The sequence below is a fragment of the Lolium rigidum genome, chromosome 6 (genome assembly GCF_022539505.1).
Source record: "Lolium rigidum isolate FL_2022 chromosome 6, APGP_CSIRO_Lrig_0.1, whole genome shotgun sequence".
NCBI classification, from domain to species: Eukaryota; Viridiplantae; Streptophyta; class Magnoliopsida; order Poales; family Poaceae; genus Lolium; species Lolium rigidum.
The window spans coordinates 158,256,338-158,276,931 of record NC_061513.1 but is presented as its reverse complement, the minus strand read 5'-3'; the positions used below and the strand labels follow the sequence as shown (position 1 = coordinate 158,276,931).

Below are 20,594 nucleotides of genomic sequence, written 5' to 3'. Positions count from 1 at the left end.
TTCGTTTAAATTGTCATTTGGCCAAAACGGGCCCCCCACGGAGATGCGGTATGGTCGTACCAGGCGCGCTGGTGCACCTGTTCACCATCACGCTAAATGGAAAACATTTAGCAGATAAAATGATGTATCATAGACATAAAAACATTTTTCCCGGAATTTATTGAGCGACGAAAAGTGTACCCCAAGTTCAAATCTGGTCAGTTTCCAGCGGATTCGGCGGGACACCGCAGGAAGCCGTAGGGATTCCCAGATAGCTAGCGCGCACATATGGAATGTGATATGTGGTGCGAAGGTGGTGTCCTACCACTACGCGGAGGTCTCGCGCAATACTAAAATGCGCCCATGTAGCTGCTTCACAAAAAAACCCGTTTTGGCACCCCGAAAATGAAAAAACTATTTCACATGGGTCGGATTGGAAATCCGCTCGCGGGGCCTTGCTTTCCATCCTAGGTACCACACACGTGCCAAATATGGCCTCGATCCGACTAACTATGCGGTGTCACAGGCCGTTTCCTACTTATTTGCCCTAAAAGCCATAGAACTCCGGACGTGATAGCTCTGTTTGTGAAGGGTTTTACAAAATAATTGCTATATCCTAATTATAATTTTTGGAGTGATTACTAGGACACATGAAATGACGCCATGTGGCTCCAAGGGATTTTCTAACTTAGTTTAAATTGCCATCCGGCCAAAACGGCCCCACGGAGATGCGGTATGGCCGTATCGGGCGCGCTGGTGCACCCGTTCACCATCGCGCTAAACAGAAAAAATTTAGAACATAAAGTGATGTGTCGTAGACCTAAAAACATTTTTCATGGAATTTATTGAGCGATGGAAAGTGTACCCCTAGTTTAAATCCGGTCAGTTTCCAGCGGATTCGGCGGGACACCGCAGGAAGCCGTAGGGATTCCCAGATAGCTAGCGCGCACATATGGCATGTGATATGTGGTGCGGAGGCGGTGTCCTACTACTACGTGGAGGTCTCGCACAATACAAAAATACGCCCCATGTAGCTGCTTCACAAAAAAAAAACCGTTTTGGTACCCGAAAATGAAAAAACCATCGCCCAGGGGTCGGATTGGAAATCCACTTCCGGGGCCTTGCTTCCCATCCCAGGGGCCACACACGTGCCAAATATGGCCTCGTTCCGACAAACTATGCGGTGTCACAGGCCGTTTTCTACTCATTTCCCCTAAAAGCCATAGAACTCTGGACTTGATAGCCCTGTTTGTGATGGGTTTTCCAAAATAACTTCCGTATCCCAATTCCGTCTTTTGGAGTGGTTACTAGGAAACATAAAATGACGCCATGCGGTCCACGGTATTTTCTGACTTCGTTTAAATTGCCATCTGGCCAAACGGGAACCCGAGGACATATAAGAAAGTGTTTAAATTGTTACTATGTTAACATGGTACTTTACATGATTCAAATAAGCATGATTTTGACATAAATGGATAGAGGATGTTTTTCTGAACATTTTGATACATTATACGCATTTTTCTGACATCAGATGAATTAGTTATGATTTTTACAAAATTAGACAAATTTGAAAAATAGTCTACGCCGAGGGTGGCCGTCGGCGTAGCCTACATCTACGCCTAGGGCCAAATATATGCCGAGGGCTGCTCTCGGCGTAGACTTCGCTACGCCGACGGCAACGATACGCCGAGGGTCAGACGGCTGGCTGGCCGTGCCGGGCCATACGCCGACGGCCCCGACATTTGGCCGTCGGCATACGCCACGGCCGTCGGCGTACGTCGCCATTCCTGTAGTGATGGCTCAACGATACAATGGAGCACCCTGAATAGCTTACAACTCAACACTACACGTAAGCACCGAAGGAACTTGCAAGGTGAAGACTACATACCACGCTGCAGCATCAAGACATCAAGAAAGGAAGGCACGACGAGGCAGAGCCATGAAGCATGATGGAGATTGTGCTCGAGTTAGACACCATGAACCGCAAGTATGAGACACCCTCATGTTCTCAAGCTAAGAGGGCCCCTACCCTCTCGCCTTGGCTCGAAGGCACCGAACCATCGGACATGAGATCAGCTCACCCAAGAGCTGGAGAGGAGTTGGACTCGAGCCCCAGGACATCCCCAAACCGCGACCACCAAAGGAATGGAGCACACCACCTCAGCCAAATTACCATTGTCGACCTTGGAGAACGTGAGAGAGGCATGAAAGCCACCGGAAGCAACTGCACAGGCAAAAGTTGTCGCCTTCAACTCTTCTCACCGAGCACCACACTCCCCAGGCGACGTCTCCAAGAAGGACACAACGTGCAGCACGTCGATGTCGCCCAATCCGCAAGATTTTGGGCTTTCGCACGGGAGGTAGGTCAGGGTGTAAATAGGGGACCCCACCCACGCCTCCAAGGAGGAAGAACGGTGCCCGAAGGCGTCGCCGCCGCTGGGATGAGCTAGCCGACCTAGGGTTTCCACTGATCCCATGAAAACCACCAACACCCACCACGTTCGAGGTCAGGGAGCAACCGCCGCCTTCAGCCAAACCGGTGGACGAGAGAGATCCGGACGGGGAGACATGCACCAAATTTGACGAGGAGGAAGACCTCCAAGCTACCACTCGCCGTGGTCGCACCTCCCGAGAGAACGAGGCCGACGGCCAGAGCCACCCGCGACGACGCCTGCCGCGAGCACGCCGTCACCACGCTAGAAGGGCCGCCGCCCAAATCCATGGAGGATCCAACCGAAGCCGCAATGAACATCATCCTAGCCGCCGGCCACTAACGTCAAGCACCGGCAAGGCAGAGCTGGAGAGGAGGACGGGGGAAGGTGGCTTCCAAGCAGCCAGCGGCGGAGGCCATGCCCCCCACACACGGCAGCCAACCTCCGTGCCAAGGGAGCCCGCGCGTAGATCCCCGCCGCCCCCTTCACCGGCTCTGCGGGGCTTCGCCAGCAGCAGCCTTAGGGGACGGCGAGGAGAGGGGAAGAGGCGGTGGCGCGGGTTAGGGTCCCCCCCCCCCCATGGTCGCCTAGAGGAGACGACGCGAAGGGGTACGTCAAAGGTCTCCATCGATGTATTAATTAACGGTAAGAGATCATTATTGTGTTAGAAATATATTCTGCTTGTACATAGTATGATATAAACCACTCATTGTAGTTACGGATCTGATTGGTCTCGCTCATCATTTCTTAATTCTCGAGAAAACCGTAACTGTGTAATTTTCTCCGTGGTTGGTTAAGCGGCTATATTAACATCAACTGAGCCTGAGGTTAAAAGCATTGTTCTCGTGTAGCTTTGACATTTTTTTCACGGGACGTTTTTTTAATTCAGAAGTTAGCATCACGTTGACATGATAAAAGAGCTTACACCCGGTCTCTGCATATGGAAGATGCACACAACATCAAGAACAAAATGTATAAATAGAACACAGCATATAACAAGATAACATGTAGATCTCGGCGAACATCTAAGATGGAGGAGGGCCAATCCAAAGACATGTGGGATACCAGGTTCACTTCAATCATGTACACACCTCCACAAATAAATCTTTACTAGTGTGGTAGGCGCGCTTCGCCGCGCCGCCTGTATCTGATTTGTAATATAGGTTGATTGAGTGGATTTCTTCCTCGTTAATACTACAATCCATTGTAACATAATTTTCCTGGGCTTTATCAGTAAGATTCTGAACATGAGAAGAACGGAGGTACGAAGACAACAACAATACAGAATAAACAATTTTATACTTAGTTTCATTTTCTTCCAATTATGGCAAATAAGAACAATAAGCTCAAATATCTCCTCAAAATTAGAGCATTTGGTCCAATCTCCAATCTCATCTACTTTGAATCAAAAATATATACATCATAGTAAGTTAAGAAACACCCATATTCGAAATATTTAGAAGTCCCTTCATCAAGCTAAAGCCTTCTCATATATGGCTATAACTGTGTGCCTCCACCATAAACACTTCACCTCATTCATCCTTTAGGATAGCAACCAGCCTCCACTGGCATCATCGAAATGTAAGGAAAGATCTATGTTCAGTATGAGGTTGTGTCCCCCACCAGAATTTACACACAGGTTGAGTTGGGCGATGATACTAAAAATCAATGCATAACCAGATCACGTTATCCCACACTTCACAGGTGTTCAGAATTTCTTGCTCACAATACAAGTGTATTTGGACCTAGTTTAGCATGAAGACACCCTATGTGTTGCAGAACTCAAATGGAGATGCACAAGCAATAAGCTGCACTCTAATATCTTCCCCAAACAGTTCTCCCCAGTACGTGGGTTCCTTGTACTTGAGAAACATATGAACCTCATCCTTGTTCCGTCTGAGATCGAAAAGATCAAAAAAGAAACAAAATTAGCACCGTAAATTAATATTACCTCCGTCCCAAAATATGACATTTTGGTAGGATATTTTAGCCTACTAAAACGTTTTATATTTTGGGACAGGGAAGTACATCTTAACTGGGAAAGTTTTGCCACTACAGTATGCTATCCACTCAAATATGTGAGCTACCTTGTCAACACAATGGAGTTTGTACTCTGACTTCACACTTAAACACCATCTCGAGTCAAAGTGACACACCATGAAATTTTGGAACATGATTAAAAAATGTCCAGTGATATGTGTACGGCATAAATTGCATTATAGGGATAAACTGTAAAAAAAACATTATAAGAATTGAAGTATGATGATTATGTTTTTTGTGAAAGCCAATAATTTGCAGTTGAACCATGGTGATTAACAATAGCCTAATGATGATCCCATCATGCATGGGTTCTTTTAACATTATGCGGACTGAAGCAAACAAACATCAAAAACTATTACAGTGCAGTATAGCACACATCTATCGGTCTGCAGAACAATTGGTAAGCATAGATAGCCCTTGAGAGCGAAATTGGGAACAAAAGTGGTACAAAATTTGGTAGGCAAAGCTGACCCAAAAACATCCACGATAAATCAATGCAATTTTTAGCTTTCAAAGAATTTGTTAGTCGTTACATTAGCAGTAGCAGCACGAAGCATTCTTTCTTCCAAGTATTGGGGAAAGCATTTTCCTGAAGCTACCAATTTTATAATTTTAAATCCTTAAGCATATAAACATTTCTTATCTACCACTATTTACTTGCATACTAAGGTAGGAGAGTGGATACAATTGCTGCCAAAATCTGAATGCACTAAAAGTGACATATTGTTAAGAAAGCCTAAACTGGCATCTATATGCAATACCTCTGTTGGCTCATATGTTATGATACCGCAAATTCAACTTCATGCGGTACCAAATCCATGAAGTAAATTTGTATTTACCAATGGTAAGTAGATTAGTAAAATGGTAAAAAAATAGCCCATGAAAACACGCTGCCCAGTATGTATCTGCATATATGGCAAGAATACAACTTTTACATATCATTTTCTTGCTTTTAAAATCCCCTTATGATAAATCAGCAAACATAAGTTCTCTAGCCAGTGGTGGGTGCATTAAGCAGTAATTCTCAGGAAACCCAAGCTAATTAGCATACTTTGATAGTGACAACGGACACAAACAAATCAGCTAGCAGAAACAATATTGAATCCAATCATGCAAGGTGTGAAATTCATAATAACACAACAGCCATGGCAAACTTTGGGTTGCCAAGCACTGGAATGACCAAAACGACCACATGACATCAGAGACATGAAGGTGTGAAGAGTTCATAGGAAGGTGCAGACATAAAAATCAGAAAAACCGTACCCTCATCTTTGACGTCACAGGCTTGTCGTATACAGAAGCACAACCTACTGGCCGCTGGACTGTAGCCTCACGCCGAGGTCGCCATGCTTGCCGCCGACACAGCTGCACTTTAGTGTCCTTCACCTTGTTGCTTCCATACAAAACTCTGCTAGGCTGGTACATACAGAGTGGCGCCAAACTATTTACTTTCAAAATCACATGAATGAACTGAGCATATATTATAGTTTCCGTTCTTTTGATAATCCAACCCATATTAAGGACAGTACACCATTTTTTTGGATTTAGAAGCAGGGGACCGTAGAACATAATAGTGCCAGAAAATAATCTATCAAATGTTGTATAATCCATCCATGAGAGAAACGAAAACTACACAATAGATCTGCACACCGAGTCAACCATGTAAGGATACTCCAGGCTGATTCCATATGGCCATGCTGGGGTCACCATAGCATCCAAGAAAGACTACAACAGTTTGTCCTCAATTCAAAAAAGTGGAGGAAACATTAACGCTCCGTCAGGAAGGAAGTGGAGATGAACACACCGCCGCCCGGGCCTCCTAGCAGCGGCAGAGAGAACGACACATATGCTAAGAGTAAGGGCAGCCCCAGCTAGCCAAATGGCATCTGAAAATGAGACTGAGACTTGGAATTTCCAGGTACGAATGAAGGCAATAAAGATTGCATTAGTAAATCAATTACAAAGAAATTGTACTATTATTCAGAGTTTCAAACGTATCAAATAAATGGATATATAGCATTCCTATTCTAGGACAAATAACTAAAAGAATAAGTCATCGTCTGAGGGTTGGAAGCTATATTCTGGTAAGTGATAATCCATCAAGGCAAAACCAATTCAAGGACTTCATTCCTATGTATGCAGATGAAATACCGCGCTTATTTCTATATGGACATACGGATGAGAAAAGATAGAGAATCGGAAAATCACATCAAACCACATTCTCTTAATTGGCGAGCTTGTCAGCATACTTTTCAATGAACCACAAATTACCAATAAGTGAAACAAATACATCACATACCTTGAAGATATTTTAACAGAGAACACTAAGTTGTAGATCAAAGATAAAAGTAGCAGGCATAAATTTGCTGCTATTCCAGGACGCGCTGAAAATGGAGAGATCGCCGGCAAGGGCGCTCAACTTTGGCTGTGGATACCCGCTCCCACCTGCTGTTAAGATATGGGTGTCCACCACGATCACGTACTGCAAGGGTAAGAACTAAAGATTGGAAGTAAACCTGCCATCACAATTATTAAAACACAATGAATAATGTGTTGTACGAACTTATCCTAAAAACAGATGAAGTAATAATTTTACTCGATCTGGATGGGGAAAGGGGAGGGCCTTGGTACGGTATTGTGAGTCGTTCAGCTAGCCCCAAATAATCATAGAATCAGCACACATCGCACAATCCAGGCAACAACAAGCCAGCACGCAGGGATAGCAGGCTAGCACACGCCAGCACATAGGCCCAATAGATCAGCAAGCAAGCAGCCAAGCACACAGAGGAAACGCATCAAGAAAGACGGGAGCAAGGATGGCGGAAGCAATTACTTTGCTGGCAACGGGCGGCAGCGGAGGCGACTTCAGGCGGAGGAGAGGGGCGATTCCAAGCGGGGCAAGGGGAATCCGGGCGGCAACGCCGTGATTGCGGGAGGCGGCGTCACGCTCGATCCACCCAAAAGAACAAATAGAAAGAGAGTAGTGTGTGTTGGGGCCTTGGGGGTTAGGGTTAGTAGTATGTGCCTGATTGACCGGGCTCTTCCCGTGTCCCCGCCCCCGCCGTATTGCCGCCGTCCGCGTCGTAAGGTTCGTACTCCCCGTGCAGCCCCAGTCGACATAGAACACCATACATCTGATAAACTGAAGCATGAAACAAAAAATAAATAAAGGAAAAGAAGATGAAGAACCAGCAGACCGGAAGTAGGGAACATCCGCCAGAAAAGGAGACCAGCCACCAGCCCGCCTCCAAAATCGCTAGTAGAACAGAGCGGAGAAGATCCAGGGATGATCCAATCGGTCAAACTTCAGGAAAGGCACCTAGGGAAGAAAGGAAAAGCGGACGGTGCCAGGCGACCCAACTCTGGCCCGCCACGCGCCGAGCATCCTAAACCGGCCAATCCCGGACCGGCCGCCACCTACACCTACACTGGCCCACCGCGCATGCAAGGCACCGTCAAAACGCTGGGAAGGCAGCGATTACAACGGCTTTAAGTTGTTTAGATAATTCTCCATATGATGTACATACGGTAACAAAGCAAATGACTACAGTGGTAGATCCATAGATGACCTGAAAACGGGCGTAGAGTACGTACTGCTCCATCTCATCTCAATCTACACGTCCGCTAAAAAAATCACCATCTACACGTTTTGCTCCTCCTTGTAAAATCCGTTTTGCTCAGCCTGTTTCAAGCATTAGGGATCCATCTCTTTATAAATTCAATCTTGGCAGTTGTATTTTTTGTATCATGAAATTTGGATATTTTGGGCAGCATTTTAAGAGCAAACCTACCCTTGTGTCGTGCAAATTTTAATACATCCTCCGTCCATATAAGTATGATGTCGGAGATTTATCTAATTTTTGATATATCTATACACTAAATGAAATTCTAGATACATCTAAATTTAGAAAAACTTGCGACATATTTTTATGAACATAGGTACCATAATTTTTATGCCCACAACTTTTTTTCATTGCTAGGTCTGCCACTGGCCATTGGCATTTTTAAAAATAATGATATAAGTGTGCTTCAAAAATAAAGATCTACTACATGAGAAAGAAAGTATCAACTACACATTATTAGCTCAATTGTTTTAGCGATATAGGGCCCAATTTAAAATTTTGCCACATGGCCCCGAATTTTGACGGCCCGTGCTTGTTAGAGGGTGTACTCCTAGTTGGCTTGGTGGTTGGTGTCGCGGTGACCTCTTCGTAGAATATTGTAAAGAGGCCCAGGATTTCTCCTTGGGGGAGTTTGTGAAGTGGCTGTGGATCTTGCCATCTTCGGAGTGGAGGAAAATCTAGTCATTGATTTTATTTCCTCTTCATAGCCATTGAGTTTGAAGTATTTATATCTTGCTTATCACTTGTGTTATATATCTTGTGCTATGTTGTTTAGCTTGAGTTGTTTTTGGTGCACCTAGTTGAACCTATATTATTTAGGTTTTGTTCTTGTAAAATAAATGTTCGTTTAATTCCGCACTTACAAGCCAAATACATAACGATTTTAAAAACGTCTCACTACTAGGAAATCCTTTTTGTGTGGTGCACCATTTTGGACTTCTGTGGCGCATATCCCTTGCGCCATAGTTGTCACGTGATAGATATTTAAATTCTATGGCGCATATCTACATGCGCCACAGAAATTTAAAAACTTCTGTGGCGCACCAGGTAGTCATGCGCCACAGCAATCTTCTGTGGCGCACAACGCCATAGATTTTTTTTTGAAATTAAAAAAATAGCGGCCAGATCTAGATCTGGATCTGGATCTAGGGCTGCTGGAATTTTTCGCCTTTTTTTTGAAATTTCGCCGGAGGTGTGCTTGGGTGGGTTGGTGGGTGGAGGAGGAGGTCGGTCGGAGGAGGTGGTGGTGGAGTAGTAGGAGGAGGAGGAGGAGGAGGTGGTGGTGGTGGTGGTGGTGGTGGTCGAGGAGAGGAGGTGGTGGTGGTCGCCGAAGGAGGATGAGAAGGTGGTGGTGGTGGGTGGGTGGAGGAGGAGGAGGAGGTGGTGGTGGTGGTCGTTAGAGGAGGAGTAGGTCGCCGGAGGAGGAGGTGGTCGCCGGAGTAGGAGGAGGTGGTGGTGGGTGGAGGAGGAGGAGGGAGAAGAAGGGAGGAGAAAGAGGAGAAGGGGACAAAGGGAGAAGTGGAGGAGTACGAGGAGGAGAAGGGAGCAGAAGGAGAAGAGGAGGAGAAGGGAGACGAAGGAGAAGTGGAGGAGGCCACCGAAATTCAAAATTCGGCTTAAAATTTCTGTGGCACATGGGGCATATGGTGTGCCATAGAATTTTTGTTTCGATTTTTTTATTTTTGCAGGAAAAAATCTTGACTTTGCCGTATTTTTTTACTCTTTCGAATTTGGCGATTCTAAAAATTGGCTAACCGGGCAAACCTGGGTGAATTCGGATATAGAATTTTCTCCCGGTCATTTTAATATATTATGCTTTTTTCGAGTTCGTATGCAACCACAAATCCATTTTGATGATTTTGCAACGCATTTTTGCAAAAAAAGTCGAAATTCATGTTTGTCAATTCTCATGGTACTAGATGATATAATACATGGGCACCTCGAAGAATTTTATTTTTTTGAATTTTATATCTATTTCTTTTATATTTTACAGAGCTAAAAAAGGCGATCCAGGGGGGGTGGAGTTGCATGGGGAGAAAAAAAGCCCTCCACATTCTCCACAGAATTGTGGCCTCGTGAAGTCAGTGGTGGGCCCGCGTGGGCCCCATGGAGGTTTTGTGGCGCATCCGTCCACATGCGCCACAGAAAGGCAAAGCTCTGTGGCGCACCAGTCCTACATTCGCTATTTTTTGATGCGCCACAGAAATAATTTTGTGGAGCACGCACTTTTAGGTGCGTCACATAATACATTTCTACCTATAATGATTTTCCTAGTAGTGTCTATTCAGCCCTCTCTCGTCCCCTCTAAGAGACATCTCGTACTTTCAGTTACACAACTCTTTTATATCTCGGTGGAATTATCGAAAACAGTTATTGGATACCATTTCCCTAGCGGGCACTTAACGTAGATTTTTTTTGAGAAGAAATGCTCGATTGTATTAATATAGAAACGAATCCAGAACAAGCTGGTTCCCCATTACACTAGGTGCCTCGCCGCACCAGACCTTACAAATTTATTATCGCAGCCATCATGTAGTCCTTATTTTCCGTTCCATCGTCCAATTTAAGTGCCAACAGTTTTTCACAATTACCGGATGGATTTGACTTCACATGTTCAGTTGTTTTGAAACAAAAGTTTCTTAGAAACAATGGTACATAATTTTTTGTTACCAATCTTGCTCGGGTCACGATCCACCAGCTCGCGCATGCCTCATTTGACATGCGTAACTTTTTTAAGCGTAGAACATGTCGATGCCGTTTGCAAAGAGGAGCGTCCTTAGCGTCGCTCTATACTAGTGGAAGTCTACCATGGCGATTTGGTGTAGTGGTTCGACCTCCTATTCACTATTAATGTGTTTCTGCATGTATAGGCGTTGATCATGCTGCATACTAGATGTTAGTTCGATTCCTTAAAAGAAATCTAGAAAGGTAATGATGCTGAATACGACGTTTCATTTTATAAGTAGTTCAAAATTTGTGTGAAGCATGCACGGCCTTAATTGGTGAAAGTTTTTCCTTGGGATGCAAATGCCAAGCCTTGTTCTATTAGAAGCCGTACGTACGTTGGTACATTTGCACACAACAACAGAATACACAACCATCAACCTCAGCACAGTGTGTCCCCGAAACTGAAGCGCTCGCGCGCAGCGCCGCACGCTCGATCACACCAGCTTCTGCTCTGCCTCCCGTACATGTAACCCGCCGCTGCTATCGTCGTTGTGCGATGGCGTCTGAGCTATGCAGCTCTGCACTGCAGGAGGATCTGGCCTGCCGGCGAACCTAGAGTTTGTTGATTCCCCGGGTCTCATTTTCCGGCTGTTTTCCGTTCCTGCCTCCCGGAACCAGCAGCGCGGTGGTCTTCCTCGTCCGAGATGCCGTACTCCGCGGTCTCGAGGTCGGCCTCGAACGCCATCCGCCGGAAGTGCTCGATGTCGGCCGAGTACTGGCCGGAGTCGTACGCCGTGCTCTGCCCGAGCTTGACGCCGTTGGTCAGGTCCATCGAGCTGCCGTCCACGTCCAGCGATCGCCAAACCTGATCATAAAGACAAGAAAGACGCATTTCATCCCACAAGCTACTTCCCTAATTCCTGTCGTCCAGACTGTTCTGCAGATTGTTACCTGCACCATCCTTGGTCTCTTGGTGACAGAGTGACGAATGCAAGAGGCAGCTGCCTCCACCATCCTTCGCATCTCAGTCTTGGAGTACCTGGACTGCAGTACAGGGTCAGCGAGCTCCCTGAAGTCGTCCGTCTCCAAGGCGTCCACCAACAGAGGCCGAGCCTGCAACGATACACAAAAGGCTCTCACAATGGGAAATTAATATGATCATCAACTGAAGAAAGGTGACATAAAGTATGACACTAAAGGTTTAAAATGTACATACCCATTCAACCAAGCTTTCTTCTCCGAGGGGTTGAGATGAATCTACAGGCTTCCGCCCAGTGATAAGCTCCAAGAGCACCACTCCGAACGAAAACACGTCGGATCTGTCCGTCAGCTTCCCGCTTGATGCGTACTCCGGTGCCATATACCTGTTAGCAATGCAACACGCTAAGAAAGGATTCTACACTACTTTCAGACTATCAGTTTAGCCGAGTGGACAAGGCATTTCTGTGAGCAGAAAATGCAGAATACAGAACATTATTGTTCTCGGACTGACTGCGTGTACTAGCCTACTAGGAGTATTGAGTATTGACTGCGAAATCCGCATTAGGAAGAGGTGCTTACCCGAATGTGCCCATCACACGCGTGGAGACATGAGTCATAGCATCGTTGGTCAGCTTAGCAAGACCGAAATCCGCAACCTGTCAAGCCAAGAAATAAAAGCCAAATCAACCTTCCGTCATGCTAAGAATGGAAGATGAAGCTGTGTTTGTACACCTTTGCCTCGAAGGCGTCATCCAGGAGAATGTTGGCCGACTTGATGTCCCGGTGTATGATCCTAGGATGGCCTGCCAAAGAACAGTAAAAGAGGTTAACTGAATAATAACAGTCCCTTGTATAGATAACTGAAGAATGCCCTCTCGAACAAACGAAATGCCACCTACAGTCTTCGTGCAGGTAGGTCAATCCACGGGCCGATCCGATCGCAATCTTCATCCGCTTCGACCAATCCATCGCCGGAAGCCCTTTCCCTGTAGTAATTCGCATTCAGAAATCGTCAGCTAATTAAACACACTTCCACGCGAAGAGGAGGATTCAGTGTTGGTTCAAGAAGCTGACCGTGCAGGTGGTGCTCGAGCGTGTGGTTGGAGACGAACTCGTAGACGAGGAGGCGGTTGTTCTCGGTGACGCAGTAGCCGACGAGCGTGACGAGGTGGCGGTGGTGGATGCGGCTGATGATGTCCACCTCGGCGCGGAACTCCTTCTCCCCCTGCCCGCCGCCCACCTTGAGCTGCTTCACCGCCACGCGCCGCCCGTCGCCCAGCGCGCCCATGTACACCTTCCCGAACCCGCCTTCGCCGATCACGTTCTCCGCCGAGAAGCCGCCGGTGATAGCCGCCAGCTCATCGTACGTGAAGCACGACTTGGAGCCGGAGTACTCGTACGAGCTCGTGTCGCTCGGCCCGTTCGACGGAGGGTACACGTCCGGCGACGTAGCATCTGCATGTAAGCACGCGCGTCACACGAAATGTACATATAAGAGCGAGCAAGCGACCAACTTAATCCCAAGACACTGACTTGCCGGCACGACGACGGTTCTCTTGCGCATGGGTGGACGCCGACTCTTGCCCCGGTTGCTCACCCACACCACCATGAAAAGCGAGGCCAGTGCCAGGAGGAAACCTGCCACGGCTACCCCAACGATCACCCCGATCGGCACGTTGGCACCTGAGTCTCTAGCCTGAGCCTGAGGTGCCGGAGGCGGCGGGCTCGCGGCAGCGACGGCGGGACCGGGAGGGCTCTGCCACGTGCCAGCGGGAAGCGATCCGGCGGTCGCGACGGTGGGACCGGGGGGAACCGTCACGCCTGAAGGCAGCAACTGTGAGGCAGACGGAGGTGTCCCTGGAGCCGCTGGCGTCGCCTGACCTGCGGCGGCCGGGACCGAAGTGGGCGTTCCAGGCGTTGCAAGCGGTGGAGGTTTCAAGGCTGCCGCCGGAATGGAAGGAGGCGAAGGGGTCGGGGTGGCTGGCGCGGGGTTCACTGGTTGCGAAGGTGGTGGCGACGCCGGTGGCGAAGTCGTGGCTTGCGGAGGTGATTGCTGAGACGGCGATCTCGAGGCCTCAGGCGACGGTGGTGTCGTCGAAGACGCAGGCGACGGCGGAGGTGAAGATGGCGGAGGTGAAGATGGCGGGGGAGAAGAGGGTGGAGGTGACCGGCTTGTCGGCGGAGGAGGCGAAACGGGCGGAGGGGAGGACGCTGCAGGGGCCTTCTCCGGCGGCCGCGACTGGGGAGGCGCCTTCGTCACGGATTGAGGAGGAGGCGAGGAAGACGGCGGCGGGGACTTGGGCGGCGACGGCGTGGGCGGCGGAGGAGGTGACAATGCTGTTGGCGGCGGTGAGGCCGACGACTGCGGAGGGGGCGCCGGCGGACCCTCCACCGGTGCAGAGGCCAAGTGCTGGGTGGATTCCATGAGAACGCGCGGCATGGCAAAGCCGCGCGTTGATGAGAGTCGTCCCCGATGCCGACGCGTTCCGAGCAACCCCCTAGAGAAGCAGCAATTGCATGCCGCGCGTCGGCGTGGTCGGCAGCCAGGCTATCACACCGGCATCGGCAGGACGGAAGCAACGTGGAGCGCGCGAATGGAGACGACGGAATGTGCCTCGCCTTGCCACCAAGATGGGCCGGGTGTTTTGTTGCTCTTCCTTTTCGATTTCCGGTGTCAGATTTTTTTTTTCTCGTCATTTTCTTTTCTTGGATGGGTGGAGGAACAGAGCAACTTCTGTCTGCAGGGGGTTCGAGAAATCTGGGCGGCCGTACGACGAAACCGACGCCATTGCGCATACCTGATTGTTTGCTGGAGTTAACTGCAAAACTGTGTACAAAGGTTATGCATGCTAACTGCTAAGTATAGACGTGTGAAGCCCGGGCTACACGTAGCCCGATCTTTGAACAATTCAAAATTGACATTTTGGAATTTTCATTTTTTTTGACAAAAATTTAGATGTAGAAAACAATCTACTCTATCAACTCGAAAAAATCTCAAATCGAAGCAGTATGTATTTTGGGCTGCACGAGAATGCCAAAATTGACATCTCAAGTGGCGAATAGTGCAAAAGTTCAATTCTCCATATTCTATCAGATTTCTTTTTGTTAAACTCGTAATATAAGTCAATCGGGTTGAGATTTCGTGTGTTGATAGAGTACATCATTAGCTACAACTAGTATATTTTACTAGAATTTTTTTTAACCTTGAAATTGTGTTTTGAAACTTTGAAAAAAAAAAAACCGTGCTCCGTGTTGTAAGGTTACATTGTCCCTATGTGTGGTTTTGGTAGTTAATTATAATCTCTATGCAGTGGTATGTTGGATCACCGCAGCTTGAGCCGGATAGCAGAACCGTCTGAGAACAATAGACGAGAACAGGTCTAAGTACCGAGTTAGTACTAGTGCATCTTCTCAAAAGGATGACTCCTCCACCCCTACCAAGCAACTTCCTTCTCCTTGTTCAGCATGGCCACCATCCCTTGCGCCTCCACCGTGCACCAGTCTGCACCGCTTCATTCTTGTTGCTGGACGCCAGTGTCTCCCATAGAAACTTGGATCCACACAACAGCCTTGCCGCCGTCGAACGCATGGGAAAATCCCAATGTGGTCGCCCATCGATGACGACCTAACGGAGATTGCTGGGTGGGCGTTTCGCTAGCTAGCTCGTAGGCGTGACCTGTGTCACCAGAACTAACGACGCGGGAGCAGTTGCCTCTTCCCTAACATTAAGTTCGAATGCTCCTAAAATTATGATATGATTAAAAATATACTATAAAACATATAACTAAGGTAAATCCATCTCGTGCAATGGAGAAAAATATCATATCTTTCGTATGAACAGGTTATCTCTTAGCCAAGATAAGACAACCTTCGTTTTTCGTTTCTCTTTCCTGCAACTCAACAATATCATAATATAACATTGCTAAGAAAGAAAATTATACATGCTCTTACCTCCACCCGCCTCTCGTTCTACAACTTACAAACATGTACATGTACACTTTCCTCTCCCCTTATAACTCCCAGTCTCAACTCTCAACAATTATCCTCATGTTTTTATCTCTCTCATGTCCACCGACCATTGTACCATCCCCTTCCTCTCCCTTCCGGCCATATGATCTTTCACCACAACCATTGGGGCCACACTCGCCAGATCTATGCACGTTGTCCCTGCTCCACCGTTGCTCGTGTATCTCTGCTTCATCATTGTTGCCTACAGTGACTAGTGCGCCGCCACCCACCCTCGGTCAAGGTCCTACACTCTGATATGAGCTCATCGTCCCAATAGAATTAGTTAATTGCATAAGAGGCCAATAACCTAGTTTTATATCTCGAGATTAAATTAAGGGTGTAAATATGTACTTCAAAGTTGCACCTTGGTTACTCGCTCCCATGTTGAAAAAAATCAGCTGTCAAATGTGAAGAAACTAGGTTATTGAAATAAATTTTCATTTTATAAGTACTAAACTTGATATTTTTCAACACATAATGCATAACTTGTCCCTTTTGATGAAAATGCAAGCATTTGGTTTTGCCTTTTCCATTTTCGATGCACACTAGGGACATGAACATGTGCATGAAGGAGATATGCCCTAGAGGCAATAATAAAGTAGTTATTATTTATATCTTTATGTTTATGATAAATGTTTATATGTCATGCTATAATTGTATTAACCGAAACATTAGTACATGTGTGATATGTAGACAAACAAGAAGTCCCTAGTATGCCTCTTAAACTAGCTTGTTGATTAATGGATGATTAGTTTCATAATCATGAACATTGGATGTTATTAATAACAAGGTTATGTCATTGTATGAATGATATAATGGACACACCCAATTAAGCGTAGCATAAGATCTCGTCATTAAGTTATTTGCTATAAGCTTTCGATACATAGTTACCTAATCCTTATGACCATGAGATCATGTAAATCACTTATACCGGAAAGGTACTTTGATTACACCAAACACCACCTGCGTAAATGGGTGGCTATAAAGGTGGGATTAAGTATCCGGAAAGTATGAGTTGAGGCATATGGATCAACGAGTGGGATTTGTCCATCCCGATGACGGATAGATATACTCTGGGCCCTCTCGGTGGAATGTCGTCTAATGTCTTGCAAGCATATGAATAAGTTCATAAGAGACCACATACCACGATACGAGTAAAGAGTACTTGTCGAGAGACGAGGTTGAACAAGGTATAGAGTGATACCGAAGATCAAACCTCGGACAAGTAAAATATCGCGAGACAAAGGGAATTGGTATTGTATGTGAATGGTTCATTCGATCACTAAAGTCATCGTTGAATATGTGGGAGCCATTATGGATCTCCGGATCCCGCTATTGGTTATTGGTCGGAGTGAGTACTCAACCATGTCCGCATAGTTCACGAACCGTAGGGTGACACACTTAAAGTTGGATGTTGAAATGGTAGTTCTTGAATATGGAATGGAGTTGGAATATTTGTTCGAAGTCCCGAATGTGATCCCGGACATCACGAGGAGTTCGGGAATGGTCCGGAGAATAAGATTCATATATAGGATGTCATTTTATGTGAATAAAATGTCGCGGAAGGTTCTATGGAAGGTTCTAGAAGGTTCTAGAAAAGTCCGGAAGAAACCACCAAGGAAGGTGGAGTCCACATAGGACTCCACCTCCATGGCCGGCCAACCCTAGTGGGGAGGAGTCCCAAGTGGACTCCCACTAGGGGCCGGCCACCCCACATGGGAGGTGGAACTCCCACCTTGGTGGGAGTCCTAGCTTGGCTAGGTTTCCCCCCTCCTATGGAAGGTTTTTGGTTCGGGTCTTATTCGAAGACTTGGACACCACCTCTTGGGGTTCCACCTATATAATGAGGGGACAAGGGGAGGGGGCGGCCACCCAAGAACCACCAAGGTGGCCGCACCCCATAGTGGCCGGCGCCCCCTCTCCCCAAACCCTAGCCGCCCCGCTCCTCCACTTCCCGCACGCTTAGCGAATCTCCGCCGGACTTCTCCACCACCACCGACACCACGCCGTCGTGCTCGTCGGATTCAAGAGGAGCTACTACTTCCGCTGCCCGCTGGAACGGGAGGTGGACGTCGTCTTCATCAACAACCGAACGTGTGACCGAGTACGGAGGTGCTGCCCGTTCGTGGCGCCGGAATCGATCGTGATCAAGATCTTCTACGCGCTTTTGCAAGCGGCAAGTGAACGTCTACCGCAGCAACAAGAGCCTCATCCTGTAGGCTTTGGAATCTCTTCAAGGGTGAGACTCGATACCCCCTCGTTGCTACCGTCTTCTAGATTGCATCTTGGCTTGGATTGCGTGTTTGCGGTAGGAAAATTTTTGTTTTCTATGCTACGTTATCCTACGGTGGTATCAGAGCCGTGTCTATGCATAGATGGTTGCACGAGTAGAACACAATGGTTTTGTGGGCGTTGATGCTCTTGTTATCTTTAGTTGAGTACTTTGCATCTTTATGGCATAGTGGGATGAAGCGTCTCGGACTAACTTTACATGACCGCGTTCATGAGACTTGTTCCTCGTTCGACATGCAACTTGTATTGCATAAGAGGCTTTGCGGGTGTCTGTCTCTCCTACTATAGTAAAGATTCAATTTACTCTTCTATTGACAACATTAGTATCAACGTTGTGGTTCATGTTCGTAGGTAGATTAGATCTATATCGAAAACCCTAAACCACGTAAAATATGCAAACCAAATTAGAGAGCGTCTAACTTGTTTTTGCAGGGTTTGGTGATGTGATATGGCCATAATGTGATGATGAATATGTATGAGATGATCATTATTGTATTGTGGCAACTGGCAGGAGCCTTATGGTTGTCTTTAAATTTCATGTTGAGTAGTATTTCAAAGTAGTTGTAATAGTTGCTACATGGAGGACAATCATGAAGACGGCGCCATTGACCTTGGTGCTTTCGCCGACGATGATGGAGATCATGCCCAAAGATGATGGAGATCATGTCCGTGCTTTGGAGATGAAGATCAAAGGCGCAAAGACAAAAGGGCCATATCATATCACATATGAACTGCATGTGATGTTAATCCTTTTATGCATCTTATTTTGCTTAGATCGCGACGGTAGCATTATAAGATGATCCCTCACTAAAATCTCAAGATAATAAAGTGTTCATCCTTAGTAGCACCGTTATCAAGTCTTATCGTTTCGAAGCATCTCGTGATGATCGGGTGTGATAGATTCGATAAGTACATACAACGGGTGCAAGACGAGTTTTGCACATGCGGATACTAAGGTGGCCTTGACGAGCCTAGCATGTACGGACATGGTCTCGGAACACGTGATACCGAAAGGTAGAGCATGAATCATATGATTGATATGATGAACACTTTGAGTGTTCGCCATTGAAATTACACCTTTTCTCGTGATGATCGATTTGAGGTGCGATGGATTTGGTTCGTGTGATCACTAAGACAATGCGAGGGATATTGTTTTGAGTGGGAGTTCACCTAGATTTTTAATTATGTTGAATTAAAATTTGAACTCAATTTGTCATAAACTTAGTCTAAACTATTGCAAATATATGTTGTAGAGATGGCGTCCTCAATCAATTTTAACCAGTTCCTAGAGAAAGAAAAGCTTAAGAGCAACGGTAGCAACTTCACCGACTGGTTCCGTCATGTGAGGATCTTCCTCTCCGGCGGAAATCTGCAATATGTGCTTGATGCACCGCTAGGTGACCCTCCTACGAAACTGAAACCGATGAAGTAAAAGCTGTTTACGAGACTCGGAAAACTCGGTACTCTCAAGTTCGGTGTGCCATCTGTGCGATCCGGAATCCGATCTTCAAAAACGTTTTGAGCACCACGATCCTCATGAGTTGATGAATGAGCTGAAAGCTATTTTTGAGACTCATGCGGCCGTGAAATGCTATGAAGCATCGAAACATTTCTTCAACTTGTATGATGGAAGAAGGCAGCTCCATTAGTGAGCACATGCTCGCCATGACCGGGCATGCGAAGAAACTCAGTGACTTGGGAATAGTGATTCCTAACAGACTGGGGATTAATCGTGTCCTTCAATCACTGCCACCAAGTTATAAGAACTTTGTGATGAACTACAATATGCAGAACATGAACAAGGAGTTACCTGAACTCTTTGGCATGCTAAAAGCTGCTGAGATTGAGATCAAGAAAGAGCACCAAGTGTTGATGGTCAACAAGACCACCAGTTTCAAGAAACAGGGCAAGTCTAAGGGAAAATTCAAGAAGGGTGGCAAGAAAGCTGCCACGCCTCCTATGAAACCTAAGAACGGCCCTAAGCACGATGCTTGAGTGCTATTACTGCAAGGAGAAGGGACACCTGGAAGCGTAATTGCTCCAAGTATTTGGCGGATCCGAAGAGCGGCCTTGTCAAGAAGAAGAAAGAAGGTATATCCGATATACATGTTATAGATATTTATCTCACTAGTTCTCGTTCTAGTACACTGGGTATTTGATACTGGTTCGGTTGCTCATATTTGTAACTCGAAACAAGAACTAAAGAATAAACGACAAGCTAGCTGAAAGATGAAGTGACGATGCGCGTTGGAAACGGATCCAAGGTCAATGTGATCGCAGTCGGCACACTTCCTCTACATCTACCTTCGGGATTAGTTTTAAGCCTAAATAATTGTTATTATGTACCTGCGTTGAGCATGAACATTATATCCGGATCTTGTTTAATGCAAGACGGTTATTCATTCAAGTCTGAGAATAATGGTTGTTCTATTTTTATGAATAATATCTTTTATGGTCGAGCACCACAAAAGAATGGCTTATTTCTATTAGATCTCGATAGTAGTGATACGCATATACATAACATTGATGCTAAGCGAATTAAATTGAATGATAATTCTACTTATATGTGGCG

General features: G+C 46.5%; 1 protein-coding gene and 1 long non-coding RNA gene across 2 annotated transcripts; both read right to left on the bottom strand.

Annotated features, from left to right (window-relative positions):
- Positions 1 to 3,733: 3,733 nt before the first annotated feature.
- On the bottom strand, positions 3,734 to 6,924 carry LOC124665154. The gene is made up of 2 exons (XR_006990493.1): positions 5,715 to 6,924; positions 3,734 to 4,307 (listed from the first exon to the last, which is right to left on the bottom strand). It is a non-coding gene; the product is annotated as an uncharacterized LOC124665154 (long non-coding RNA).
- Positions 6,925 to 11,378: 4,454 nt separating this feature from the next.
- LOC124663459 (proline-rich receptor-like protein kinase PERK2) lies at positions 11,379 to 14,162 on the bottom strand. Its single transcript, XM_047201158.1, has 8 exons — positions 13,256 to 14,162; positions 12,797 to 13,177; positions 12,622 to 12,708; positions 12,455 to 12,525; positions 12,302 to 12,378; positions 11,958 to 12,105; positions 11,693 to 11,854; positions 11,379 to 11,606 (listed from the first exon to the last, which is right to left on the bottom strand). The coding sequence occupies exons 1-8, from the start codon at positions 14,160 to 14,162 to the stop codon at positions 11,379 to 11,381; spliced, it is 2,061 nt and encodes a 686-aa protein (XP_047057114.1).
- Positions 14,163 to 20,594: the final 6,432 nt, after the last annotated feature.